The 12,843-nt window shown below is 43.8% G+C and overlaps 2 protein-coding genes across 2 annotated transcripts in view; both read right to left on the reverse strand.

The window, feature by feature from the left end:
• Nucleotides 1–229: 229 nt before the first annotated feature.
• Nucleotides 230–5,222, reverse strand: chmp6b (charged multivesicular body protein 6b). The gene is made up of 8 exons (XM_080833899.1): nucleotides 5,002–5,222; nucleotides 4,430–4,539; nucleotides 3,650–3,737; nucleotides 3,297–3,383; nucleotides 2,739–2,804; nucleotides 2,539–2,619; nucleotides 2,184–2,256; nucleotides 230–1,865 (listed from the first exon to the last, which is right to left on the reverse strand). The coding sequence occupies exons 1-8, from the start codon at nucleotides 5,062–5,064 to the stop codon at nucleotides 1,810–1,812; spliced, it is 624 nt and encodes a 207-aa protein (XP_080690025.1). The 5' UTR covers nucleotides 5,065–5,222; the 3' UTR covers nucleotides 230–1,809.
• A 3,121-nt stretch (nucleotides 5,223–8,343) lies between these two features.
• Nucleotides 8,344–12,843, reverse strand: part of abca5 (ATP-binding cassette, sub-family A (ABC1), member 5) — a 32,651-nt gene continuing 28,151 nt past the window's right edge. Inside the window, exons 34-39 of the mRNA XM_080833988.1 lie at nucleotides 12,459–12,553; nucleotides 11,422–11,541; nucleotides 11,010–11,162; nucleotides 10,655–10,734; nucleotides 10,424–10,479; nucleotides 8,344–10,058 (exon numbers count right to left, since the gene is read on the reverse strand). Coding sequence (XP_080690114.1) covers nucleotides 9,918–10,058; nucleotides 10,424–10,479; nucleotides 10,655–10,734; nucleotides 11,010–11,162; nucleotides 11,422–11,541; nucleotides 12,459–12,553 — 645 coding nt within the window. The 3' untranslated portion in view covers nucleotides 8,344–9,917. The remainder of the gene's footprint in view (nucleotides 10,059–10,423; nucleotides 10,480–10,654; nucleotides 10,735–11,009; nucleotides 11,163–11,421; nucleotides 11,542–12,458; nucleotides 12,554–12,843) is intronic.

Raw genomic sequence — 12,843 nt, forward strand, 5'->3', positions numbered from 1 at the left:
ATTCAGTTGATTTTCTACCAGTGTTCTAACATACTATGTGTAGCGTCCGTGTCTAGTGCTATGTTTTAACGCTTACGCCAGGTAAGTTTCACATTCCTTTACAATCCACCTACCTAAATAAATAGTCGTTCACCTCCAGATTCAGTACTACACATGAATTGAAGAAGACTGCCTCCTTATGGCTCACACCATGCATTGCATTCATCCAAATACACCACAAGGTTTAAAATTAAAGTTAAAATACCTTTTATTTTTATTTTCTTAAAATAACAAAAGGAGAACAGCTTACAAAAACCATAAGTAAACCATTCAGATCTTAAGTTCCACTGTTTTCTAAAGTCAAATAGCAGCCAGACTTGATACAGCAACACTTGTCTGACTTTACAAGAAATTACTTTAAATGGGTTATTACACTCAAAAGCATTCTGACTCAGAATCAATCACTCTAATAAGACCACATCAGATAGTACATTATTCTTGGGGTTTTGTGTTTTCAAGCTTGTCTTCTTCATGATATTTCTTTGACTACAAGTCATCCTACACCCTGATATGTAAAATACAGTAAATTCAACAATTCATGAGCATTCAAAAAGCAGTGAATGGAAGACGGCAATAGAACAGAGAGAAAGAGAGAGCAGACCGAATGACAAAGGTAGCGAGAGCACGTGCTAACGAGAGAGAGAGAGAGAGAGAGAGAGAGATAGAGAAAGTGACCTTAAGAGAATAGCCCTACTCTTATGCGACACAGACACATCCCAGAATGGAGCAGGCCCTAATCTTCTAGGAACATCTTCCCGAAAACCCAAGCAGACGATCTAGTGGAGGGAAAATAAGCCTGCTGACAATAGGATTAGCCCTTTCGCCAGTGACACACAGGTGTAATCTCACAGGTGTTTTGTTTGTCTAGCTAATGGCACACATAGGCAACTAAGCAGAGTAGAGAGGCAACAAAAGATGCTCTGCTTTGAGCCGGGGAGTTGTACAGCCGTGTTGTAAAGTCGTGTCTTTCTGTTTTTCACAACATTCACACAGATGCATTTGAATGACAGCGGTGTCTGATACTGGCTGGCTCTCGAACATATCTGAGCCTGGGCCAGAGCTGGGCCAGATGCGTGCCACAGTGGGCTGCTATCTGAGTCATCAAAGGGATGTTCACACCAGGCTGATGCTCCTAAGGACATGTCAGTATTCTAGTGGGGAGCAGAGGTCAGCGGTCTTCTCCAACACCACCACTCCGGTTGTCAGTTCCCATGAGGAGAGAAAGGAGTGTCATATGCGAACGAGAAACGTCTATCGGTTGCATTTAGAGACTGCTGGAGAGGCTGAGGCCAAAAATTACAGAAAAATAAAAGGAGGCGACAACATAAACCAGAAAGATATGATTGACTGCCATCCTGAGGGAGTCAAACCGCATGTACGGAAACAAGTACCCTCTGACCTCCATGATCTGAAGAAAAAAAACTAATAATCTGAATAAAATCAGACAGGCCTGCCACCAGCCATGATAGTGAGGAACTGAACATATGCTGAGAGGAGAGGCAACTACATGGCAAAACCCCTTCACCAAAGAGGCAGGGGAAAAGCTGCAGGTGTGTGTGTGTGTGTGTGTGTGTGTGTGTGTGTGTGTGTGTGTGTGTGTGTGTGTGTGTGTGTGTGTGTGTGTGTGTGTGTGTGTGTGTGTGTGTGTGTGTGTGTGTGTGTGTGTGTGTGTGCGCGCATTCGAGTATGTTTTGTGGGAAGTGGGGAGGTTGGGGTGAGTTGCAGCAATCCATGGAAAATGTGTGCACCCCCTGGTGGTCAGACGCCGTGCTACACGGACAGCATCTCTCTCTGCTGCGTGCTCTTCACCCTCTCCTTCTTCCTCTCTGCAACACAGCGACAGTGAGTTAGATAGAGGTCCACGCCAGCAGGCAATGAAGAAGACAGCAATCAATCTCAAGATCAGGCATTCGTATAGAATGAAAGAAAGATGTCCTGTGTGGGGATGCGTTTACTGTGTTTTGTATCCACCTGTCTCACTCCTGCATGTGTGTGACTGTCTGTGTATGTGTCTGTCTGTGTGGGTCACTGTGTTTGCGACTGACTGTCTGTATGTGTGTGTGTGTGTGTGTGCGTGTGTGTGTGTGTGTGTGTGTGTGTGTGTGTGTGTGTGTGTGTGTGTGTGTGTGTGACTGTATACACACCAGGTTCCTCCTCTTCCTCCTCTTCCTCCTCTGGTAAGGCCTCATCTGGAACTTCAGGAAGCTCAACATCTCCCTACATACAAGAGAGGGCAGGTCATGATATCATTGCTTCACTCAACACCGAATGAAAAGACATGAAGATATACAGCAAGACAACAAAAAGAGTAGACAACATAAATAGACTGGGATGGCAAGGGTAGAACAGATCTAGCTATCGTCCATCTTAACAAACTGGTTAGTGACATTATGAAACTTTATAGAATGTGGTCATGTTAAACAAGTCACAAACGCGCATGCGCGCACACACACACACACACACACACACACACACACACACACACACACACACACACACCTGTGTGATGGCCTCCAGCTCAGCCAACACAGCGTCCTCATCCTCCTGGGTCAAGGAGCCTGCCAGCATGTCATCGATTTGCTGTGGACAGACAAAAAAAGAACTTAGCTCAATCAACCAATCAGCTCCAGCACCTTCAGGTGGACTATACCACCTGTAGAACAATGTAGGGGGCGGGGCGTACACAGTTGCAAGCTTACCCTTTGGTACTCGATGGAGTCCTGGGTCTCATCCATGATCCTCTCCACCTCCTCCATGGACATCACCTGAGAGAGGCATTTCCCAGCATTCATAAAGCATGTACAAACTAAACTCTTCCACAGTCAACATGACTTGGCGGTAATGTTGTTATGACCGCAATCAAAAGGAGATTCCAGTAACATTTCTTGTGATTGTTTACTAGTAATCTACATTTACATTTCGTCATTTAGCAGACGCTTTTATCCAAAGTGAAGGATGTGTACACATTTTACATTTGTACACTGATGGCACACTGCACATCAGGAGCAATTAGGGGTTCAGTGTCTTGCTCAATTTTAGAGTAAGCTACACACTGACAGATGAGAGAAAGCATGATCATAGTTCTCTACACTCAAGAATGACTACAGTTAGAAGACCATTATGGCATCCATTAAACTTCACACATAATACAGGACTGTTTGGCGTTAAGGCTAAGGCTTATTTGCAGACCATGTCGTCTACATTTGGCAAGGTATAATACCTCAACCTTCATATGTGTAGTGAATACTGTGCAGTACCTCATGCATCTTCTTCAGGCAGTCGTTGCCGACCTTCAGACCTTCGATGACCTTCAGCTCAATCTGGGCAAACTCCAGGTCTTGAACCTGAGAAGTTTGATGTTGTGAAAAATAGAGATTGACACAGCTGAACTCTACCTTAAAATGTGAGGGCTAACAAACTTCAAAAGAGCTTCACAACCACTATCAGTATAATACAGAGCTTAAGAAAACAGAAAATAGGTAAGAACCCAGTTAAAGTCAAGCTGTATTAAGAAGCTAGAGTTTATATTTGCAAAAGTTTGTTCTTGCATGACCCATCATCACTATGACTGAAGTGATAGCAATGGCTCTCCTAGAAGTCTGGGATTTACCATGCGCTCCAGGTTGCTTATCTGGCTTTCCGTCTTGTCCAGGAGTTGATCCTGGAAGCGCTTCTTCTTAAGCAAAAGTAGGGCTTTCCTGAAACATGCCACACACACAGGCAAGGTGAACATACACACTCATAGATACATTAAAAAGGGGTTTCAAGCTAGTCTACCAGAGACTAAGGAACTGCTTTGAAATGGTCACACAGCAATGTTCCAAGGTCTTTGTTTCCCACGAATGTTTCCATCACATATGGATCCACTGTTGGCACATTTACTGAAAATTAACGCAGCAGCAGCATTTTTTGGTCCAAATCTAGTCATCTTACTACCCAGAAGACATGCAAAATCCAGAAAACACCAACAGCACAGTTTGCACTGACAAAAAGAATTTCTAGCATGCTAACTCATGTCTTTTGCTGATAAAGTTGATGGTGTGCTGTGAAAACTTTTTTTTCCCGCAGTGGATGGCCTGGACGGCTAGTTGGAATGACAGGTGTGTTTTTCTGTCCTTCACATGACTACATACAATAAACATTGATAAGAAGATGATACCATTACTAGTACCCTATGAAAACATGCTTCAAGACGTGGCATACGGTCTCTTTCAAGCTCAGATGTTTTTAAGTTCCAGCTTCATACAGACACACAATTCATGCTGGGAATTTACATGCACTGGCCAATTCAGATAAAAGAAATGAACTGAGCAAGGCTCCTAAAGTGGAGTTTACTGAATCCCTCTGTCTGCCAGCGGGCTGACTTGATTGATTTAAACAGGGGCCTTACTCTTTCTTCCCATCCTTCAACAGCTGCTTGGCTAGCAGTCTCTCCTTGTCCAGTTGCAAATTGATCCTCTTCTGGTACTGCCTCAGTTTATCTCTCTGCTGTTTCAGTTGCTAGAGAAGGAAAAAGATTGTGACTAAGTTACCATTTACAACACAGGGGGCAGATGTTTACCTATCAATATAGGCTTAATCTGTGATTTAAAGTCCACATTTTCACTGAAGAAGAAACCTTCAAACTTTACTGTAGCTGATCTATTCCCTGGCCTGATAATGTTGGCGACCGCAAGTAGATTGCTTTAATTGCCTAACAAGATAGTTTCTAAGCCTAATTACAGTCTGTGATTCAGCAATCTTTCAAGAAACTGATACCAGTCTTACGGCCATCGCTAAATTGTTTACTTCTTGTTCAAGAAATAAATCACTCGGTGGAAACAAAATAGGGATTGTGACAGTTTAATCTTTGACGTCAGGTGACACTTACGTTACTGGAAAACACTACGGCTATACCGGTTTATGTGGTTGTGTAGCTAAATTGAATAATTTGACCATTTGCTAGCTAGCTTTCTAGCTCACCAAAACCGCTCTGTCCTGCTCTGTCACTCGAGTACGTCTCTTTCTGCCGAAAATGTTTCCCATTGCGAAGCAGCATCCCCGCCGCTCTGCGCTGGTATCAGAAGGATTTGTTTACAAAGCTAATATTAGGAAAACCCTTTCTCTAATGTCATAATTCAGGTCAGTCGTTACTTATTTTAGCATGCTGGGTAATCATTCCTCTCAACTCAGCATATCCAACCGCACCCCACACAACAGGAAGTATGGGAGACGGCGAAGGACAATTGCAATGTTACAACGACAAAGTCGAAACGTTATACAACGATGGGCACCTTCCAGTATTTAATTTGTGATTGGGAACATTGTAACAACTTATACAAACCCATCATGTCGTTTGTTTTATGTTTGTTTCGCGTAACTATTATGGTTGTCAAACGCAGTACAGTATTCAAAGTTCTCCCGTCTTCTGTAGTTAGATTAAAGAAACACTTTCCGTCTATCGTCTATCTGCATACATTTAACTATTAACGACTTAGATCTATATTAAGCCTGTAAGCTAACTATACACAAGGGACGGAAGTTGCCTAGGGCAACATCTTTCCCGATCAAAAAGACAACGAGATTTCATTTTTACATTTTTATTTAAGGATTAGGGGAGATGTTGAGCAGTAGTGCCTATAGGTGGTAGGCTACATGTCTTTAGTGAAAAGTGCACACGTGAACTCCAAAGCACCGAGAATCTTACGCAGTACCCAATAGAGGCCGACTCAGAAACAGATCGGGACCATGCCCAGCCTCTGTCTGGAGCAGATCAGCCGGATCAGGGCCAGGTCAGGTCCAGACCCAGCCGCTACCTGGGGTACCACCAAGGGCTGTTTGGGCACGTAAGGTCACATGACTAAACACAACGGAGTAAAAAAAACAAAAAAAAATCAGTGCACAATTCATCTTATAAAGATTGCATAATACAGATAAAAGTTACAACTTACAAAAGTTCTCAAACATGGTGAAACACTGGATAATGCCAAAGGGAAAATTATCAGTTGTCAGTTTAAATGAAGTCATGCTGCTCTTGAAAAAAAGCTGTATTGCAGTTTTACTGGAGCCTATGTCAGTGAGGAGACCAATCTGTGAAACATTATTATATTACATGATGCATAAAAATGTGTCTCCAAGGTGAAGGATGCTTTCAAAAACCAAAACAACCAGTACGACTTAAGAAGGCATTCTGTCCAATACCGAATTGAACGTTGTTTCTTGTGTAGGCGTATGCCTTCCAGGTTGGGAAATTGGGTACCAGATAAAAGTAGTGCAAAAGCCAAGCTGTCTATCAGTTACATACTGGTGGCTACATTTGAACCGCAAGACACTTAACAGATTACGGAACAGACAACACACAAATTTCACGTGATGCTGTGATCCTTGCACACAGATTTATATATTGCACTTTATAGAAAAAATATGAACTTGGTTAAGTAGAAGGGACCCCCAGGAAATCACTACCACCACAGACACACACACTCTTTCTCTGGTACACTCATCCATCAGACACTCATACACACATATCTTGCAGGCGAAAAAATAGGCAAAATGTATTAATTTGTCCCATTCACTAATGCTACATGTGTGCAAAAAAAAGAGTTCACCAAACAAAAATAAGATTAAAATAAAATAAAAACCAATTGCACCTTCCACAGTTAATACATCACACCACTTGGATTTGAAGCAATACCACCACTTCTGAAACAAGAGCATACTTCCAGAATAACTCCAGAATACGTCCAAACTACCCTCACCACGACTCCAGGAGTAGAGCCTAGACTGGAGATTGAGTTATGGGTTTAATCCCAGACACAATCTTTACCAGATTAATTGATCGGACTAGTTTTGCGTGACAAGTTCAACACCACACCAACAAGCAAAAGCTCAGCCATATGACAGTTTGTAGGTTTCCATTTCAACAGACACATTTTCCCATCCCAGCAACTACATACCTATACAGACCTCAGGTAATATATGTTTCTTGAAGTTAAACCAATAGTGTGACATTTTTGTATTGGTTCGTATTGGATTTATATTAAAGAACATAAGCATTGTTTAACAGAAAAAATACTGTTCAGAATTATTTTTATTTGATCAAACCCTGAAATGTCAGCACTGTTGCAGGTCAAAATGAACTCTTCTTTTCTCACAACAAAACTACATATTGTGTCTTTCAGTGAATACCAGAAAAATTACAATAAAATTATTCCTGTCTTCTGTCAAGATTTAAAAAAAATAAATATACATGTTTTTCTTTTCAGAAAATAAGTTGTTAACAAACCATCACAATAGAAGTTAGGACATGGATGTGAGAATCTTTTTTTGTATTACCAAAAAATATAGATGTTGGGGACCTCCATATCCTGCCCTGTAAAATACATCACAACACCCCCTTTTACCATCACACCCACAAGTAATTACTAAATGGACAATTTCAGATGTGCTTAAGATACTTTGTGTGCAATAAGAAATCTTAAATATGTACAAAACAAGAAAAATCATTATTAATGTCAGCCATGAAACAAGGCAACTCCCTAGTGTTTGTCCTAAAAGCATTAAGAAAAGGTATCTCAGCCCTCAGTCCTTTAATGTTAACATCGATGAAGCATTTCCAATTCCAAACACAATTACAGAACTGTGCTGCACTGGAGAAATGCTCTGAAGCAGATGCCTTCTGTAGCCACCTCAACCTGAAGGCAACAAACCAACTAGTAAAATATCGCAACAAATGAAGTAGGAGTGATTCGGCGAACTGTAATACTACTTTACAGATTCAGTATCAGAAAGACCAACGCACATATGCTCACTTACATCCTGTCCACCTTTCAATACCACTCTGCCCTAAACAAGCTGTACAGAAGCAGGATCACCATTCAGCCAATCAGGTGGCTTCTGGAACTGAGTTCAGCCAATCAGATGGCCTTGTGCCATGTGTACACAGAAACCGTAAGCTCCAAGCAGAAAATGGAAGATTTCATGTGGCCCTCTCTACAACTGAATCCAATCTCCATACCTGTGTTTCACACATACCACATATCGCGCCAAAAACAACCCTTGCATCTATGTCATACTAATGATTTTTTTTTTTTTTTTTAAAGGACTCTCTTTACAGATGCATCTCAAAGCAGGGGAACCTGTCCAGTCCATTGCAACGTCTCTGCTTTACTTATGGGGCCAGACACAGAAAGAAAACAAACTAAACCGGGATGAAAAATGACACTGTCCAACTGGGAGCTGGGATTACACATCTGAAATCCTGCTTTCAGTAAACTCAAATCAAAATCTCTTCAAATCTTAATCTGAGCCTGAGGCACAAGCTATTCAAAGAAAAAGGAGAAAACCTGCCTTCAACAACAAGCACATACAAGCAAAATTCTATCTACATTGTTGGCAATGACTTTGCTGGGCTCTATGTGCAGAGTACTTATAAATATGTTGGACTATATCTGTTCTCAAGGCTGGTACAGAGGGCAACCTTGGGCCCCTGTCTCCATTCACGTGACATCTTCTAGAAGAAAGAGTCTACACCACTGAGGAAAAGCCACCAGAGTACTAGTGGGGCTTGAAGCATGCAGTAAGGAGGGGAAGAAGGGGGCAGCTCCCACAACCTCGCTCTGGAGGGCAGAGAGTCGGATTCACATGACATGTCCCACGCATGCTGGTGAATGTGGCGCTACAACACTGTAGTTTCTGTGCTCCATTATAAACATGGGAGAGAGATGGAAACGGAGGAGAGAGAGCGAGAGAGAGAGAGAGAGAAAAGACAGCGAGAGACAATAGAGGAGAGAGGAAGAGACTGGCACAGAGACATGAAGAAAGAACAAAGATGGGGAAGGAGAGAGAAGTAAAGAGAGAGAGTGAGAGAGAGAGGGGAAGGAAAATAATGAAAAAAAGAGAGAGGACGGATGGCTGGCAGGAAGGCAAATTGAAAGGTTATTGCCTAAGGAGCACATCGCCACTAGATGGCGTTAAAGGACAGAGTCAGAGTCGTTGTGCTGGTATCGTCAGCTACACCACAGTAGGGCACCAGAAACAAATCAAAACAAAACAAAATCCACAGCTTTTTAATAGCTGGCTCTTCACCCAGGACTTTTTGTCTGTGTGTATACATACACTCTTATATTGATTATATATACTGCTTATATATATTATATTTATGTATGTATATATAGATAATACTTCAGTCAAACCCATGCTACAGACAGTAGAAGTTTCTCTCAGGATCGATGCAGATGAGATCATGAGTTGGAGGATTATGAAGAGTACTGCTTTGGTAAGACAGGATCCCCTATGCACCCAAGGAGCCACAGACCCCAGAGCTGGGAGGGTTCTGTCCAGGTGTCTGAATGAACACGTGGTCTCACAAGCAGACGACCAGCTGGACGAGCAGTCGGACACAAGTCGGTGTGGACGGGCGAGTGTGGGGTGGCCGAGTAGAGGCTAGGTGAAGAGTTCTGTTTGACGAGAGGAGATACGAAACTAATAAATACTCTATTCCATATCCCCCCGCAGGACATCAAAAATAGGATTTTTTTTAATCATTTTTTTCTGGGGGGGAGGGTTTGGTATAAAAAAGAGGAGGAGTCTTTGATGAAGGCTCAGATAGAGCAGAGACCTTTGCTGTGCCGACGAAGGGTGTAAGTCCACCATTTAACACAGACACACGCACACACACACACGCACACACACACACACACGCACACACCTATCCTGGAGTGTGTAAGCATCCAGTGCACAGATTTTGTACAAAACTTGTAGCAACCCCTGCCCAGAGAATCCAATCACAAAAGGCGGATAAGCAGTGGGCGGTTCCACTGACAACAAGTGGGAGGGGCCTGGAGTGTGTGACGCACTCGGGCGTCTCCCGATTGGAGGAGGTGGAGACGCTGGTGGGATCAGAGCTGGTGCACGATGCTGTCGGCGTGGTTGACGGGCACCGGGCCGTCCTGGCGGAGGCGCTGCCACTGGAAGGTGGTGCTGAGGGAGCCCACCTCCTCCTCCTCGTTGTCCTGCTCCTTGGCAAACTCCATGAACACCTGTGGGCACACGCACAGCTTAGCCACCCACTGACCTGGACACTGACCTCACCCAGGCACATTTGGGCACAAGCACGGCTTAACGACCCGCTGACCTCACACGGGCACGTGTTGGCACAGCTTAACATTTTTCTCCTTTCATATTACTCTCCCTTTTACCTTTTTCTTTTTCCATGCACTTTTTATATCCTACATAAAAGAATATGTTTCATATATCTTATTTCATTCAGGGGCTCACCTACAAACTACTGCATGAGTAGTTAATCTAATCTAATCTAACTAAATAGTATAATATTGTTTAATACTGTACAATGTGACATGTTGTGCACAGTTCAAACTGAGCATGGACAGAACGCAGCACTCACCTGCTCCAGTGTCGACTGGGAGAAGTTGTACTCTTCAAAGTTGAAGTTTTGCTTTGCTGTGTGGGGTGACAAGAAGGGGCAGAGAAACAGATATAAGACAACCGCACATTACAGCTCTCTGGACACCACTAGAACACTGGAGCACTAGGCCTTCCCCTATTGGCTCTCACACTCGCAGTGACCATCACTCAGGAAATGACCTCATCGCAGAGGAAGGTGTTCCCCACTCACCGGTCTCCAGCTGGGAGAAGGCCTTGGCCAGAGACTTCACGTCCTCCATGGGGATCTTGTAAACCAGGAGCGTGGAGAACCTGAGAGTGGGAGAGAGAGAGAGACGGGATGTCATCACAGGTGCCCACTGGGACCCAGCACTCAGTTGGGCTGCCACTCACCAGGCGACTACACACACAGCTCTCCTACCGCATCGTACTGCAGACACACTTACTTACTGAGACAGATGCACACACACATATGCATTTATGCACATAAACTAAAAAAAAGCATGGACACACACACACGCACACACTTTTACACAAATACACGCACTTGTACACAAATGTATGCATTCGCACGCACACACACACACCTCTCCTGTCGTGCTGCGTGGGGGAAGATGCGGAGGATCTCCTTGTGGAGCAGAGCCACCTGCTGCAGCCCTGTTAGCTCCTCCCTCAGCTTGATCTCTAGGCTGTAGCCACGCCCATACTTCGCCTTCAGGTGCTGGATGGTGCCAATACACCTGTAACACACACGCACAAGCACACCCACACGCACACACACACACGCACACAAGCACACGCACACAAGCACACCAAAGAACAGTTTGGACAAACTCTCTTGGACCTTTGTACTGCATTAAACTCCAGGGCTTATTCTATTACACAGACTACATATACTGTAGACCACCACAGCAAAGGTTTGTGGGATAGTACAGGGAAGAGCAGAGCACTCTGGGTAAACAGAGGAACTCCGTGGTGAACGCTACATAGTGTGACTACCTAAGCTGTCCCGACACCATGATGGCCACGCGGTCACACACGGCCTCGGCCTCCTCCATGTAGTGCGTGGTCAAGATGGCGCCTCGCTGTCGGTTCTTGAAGGCGGCGCGGATCGCCCTCCTGTCAGTGGAAACACCAAAGCAACACAGTGAGCTAACTGTAACAGAGGTGCCCCCCTACCCATACAGTTATATTGAAATTACACATTACATTACATGATATATTCACAGACAATGAACCAACATCCAATGACTTAAAACAAAACAAACACAATAAAACAATGCTTTGCCCTGCTGCCTGGGAGTGAAATACAAATGCAGAGATTCCCAGAGACAGTCACAGTCACATTCCCACTGCACTGAAAAATAATCAACAGCCAGCAACCAGAGTGGCTGTGCACAGAGTAGCAGAGAGGCGCTACACACACTCTATTGGTGTGGAAGGTCGGCCAGACGGCCACACATACTGCAGTGAATCAATACCCTCAAATCCATCACACCCCTCTGTGCCAGTTCAACAGCAGGGGAACTCTGAAGCTCTGAGCCCCCTCCAGCCCACAGGCCATGGCTCAGATACTCACTCCTCAACTCTATCCTCTAGCCTTGGCAATACAACCACATCAATAACAAGCAGACGCAAACACAGAGAGAAATAGAAACAGAGAGAGAGAGACAAAGAGAGAGAGACAGAGAGAGAGAGAGAGAGAGAGACAGAGAGAAAGAGAGAGAGACAGAGAGAAAGAGAGAGAGAGAGACTTTTCAAGTTTAAAACCCTTTAGTTAAAACACCATTCAGAAACCATCTAAGTCCATTTCACCAGTTAAAAACAAGCCTCTCATGGTCATTGATGGTAATCATCCCCTCCCTAACACACCATCTCTCCCTGAACTGAGCAACGTTCTCGGTTTGCTGGTAGAACATTTTCTCCACCACTATTCTTGTTTCCACCAGAGATTTAAACATGGTGGTAGAGAAAGAAAGAGAGGGCATTGTGTGATTTTAAATGGAACCCTGGGAAAGGTTGCAGAGACTCCTCACCACATCCTCTGCTTGGACTTGGGGTCCATCCCGGTGGACGGCTCATCTAGCAGCACGATCTGAGGGTTTCCCAGCATGCTCAGTGAAAAGCACAGCTGCAGGAAAAAAACATCAAAACACACATTTATTACCATCAAACTACAAACAAACAAACAAACAAATACACAAACAACATAGGCACACACATAAATAAATACATACATACATGCATTAATAAATACAAAAAACTCTCATAATAATCACTTCCCTGCAGCATACAAATAGAAGTAAGGATGGTGGGAAACTTGTGGTCTAAATTTAAAAGAGGTATCATTCTTGATTCCCACTTGAATCTAGGGCATAGCCTGTGCTCCATGACTAAGAGATGAGTCATGCAAGTGATGCT

The sequence above is a fragment of the Sprattus sprattus genome (genome assembly GCF_963457725.1).
Source record: "Sprattus sprattus genome assembly, chromosome: 3".
Taxonomy (NCBI): Eukaryota; Metazoa; Chordata; class Actinopteri; order Clupeiformes; family Clupeidae; genus Sprattus; species Sprattus sprattus.

What these genes read in the sequence shown, in the direction of transcription:
- chmp6b (XM_080833899.1), bottom strand. Translation starts at nt 5,064, where the DNA reads ATGGGAAACATTTTCGGCAGAAAGAGACGTACTCGAGTGACAGAGCAG. An exon ending in AGCAGGACAGAGCGGTTTTG is followed by an intron (nt 4,540 to 5,001) that starts GTGAGCTAGAAA and finishes TTCCTTCTCTAG; the next exon opens with CAACTGAAACAGCAGAGAGA. An exon ending in TAAGCAACCTGGAGCGCATG is followed by an intron (nt 3,384 to 3,649) that starts GTAAATCCCAGA and finishes CAAACTTCTCAG; the next exon opens with GTTCAAGACCTGGAGTTTGC.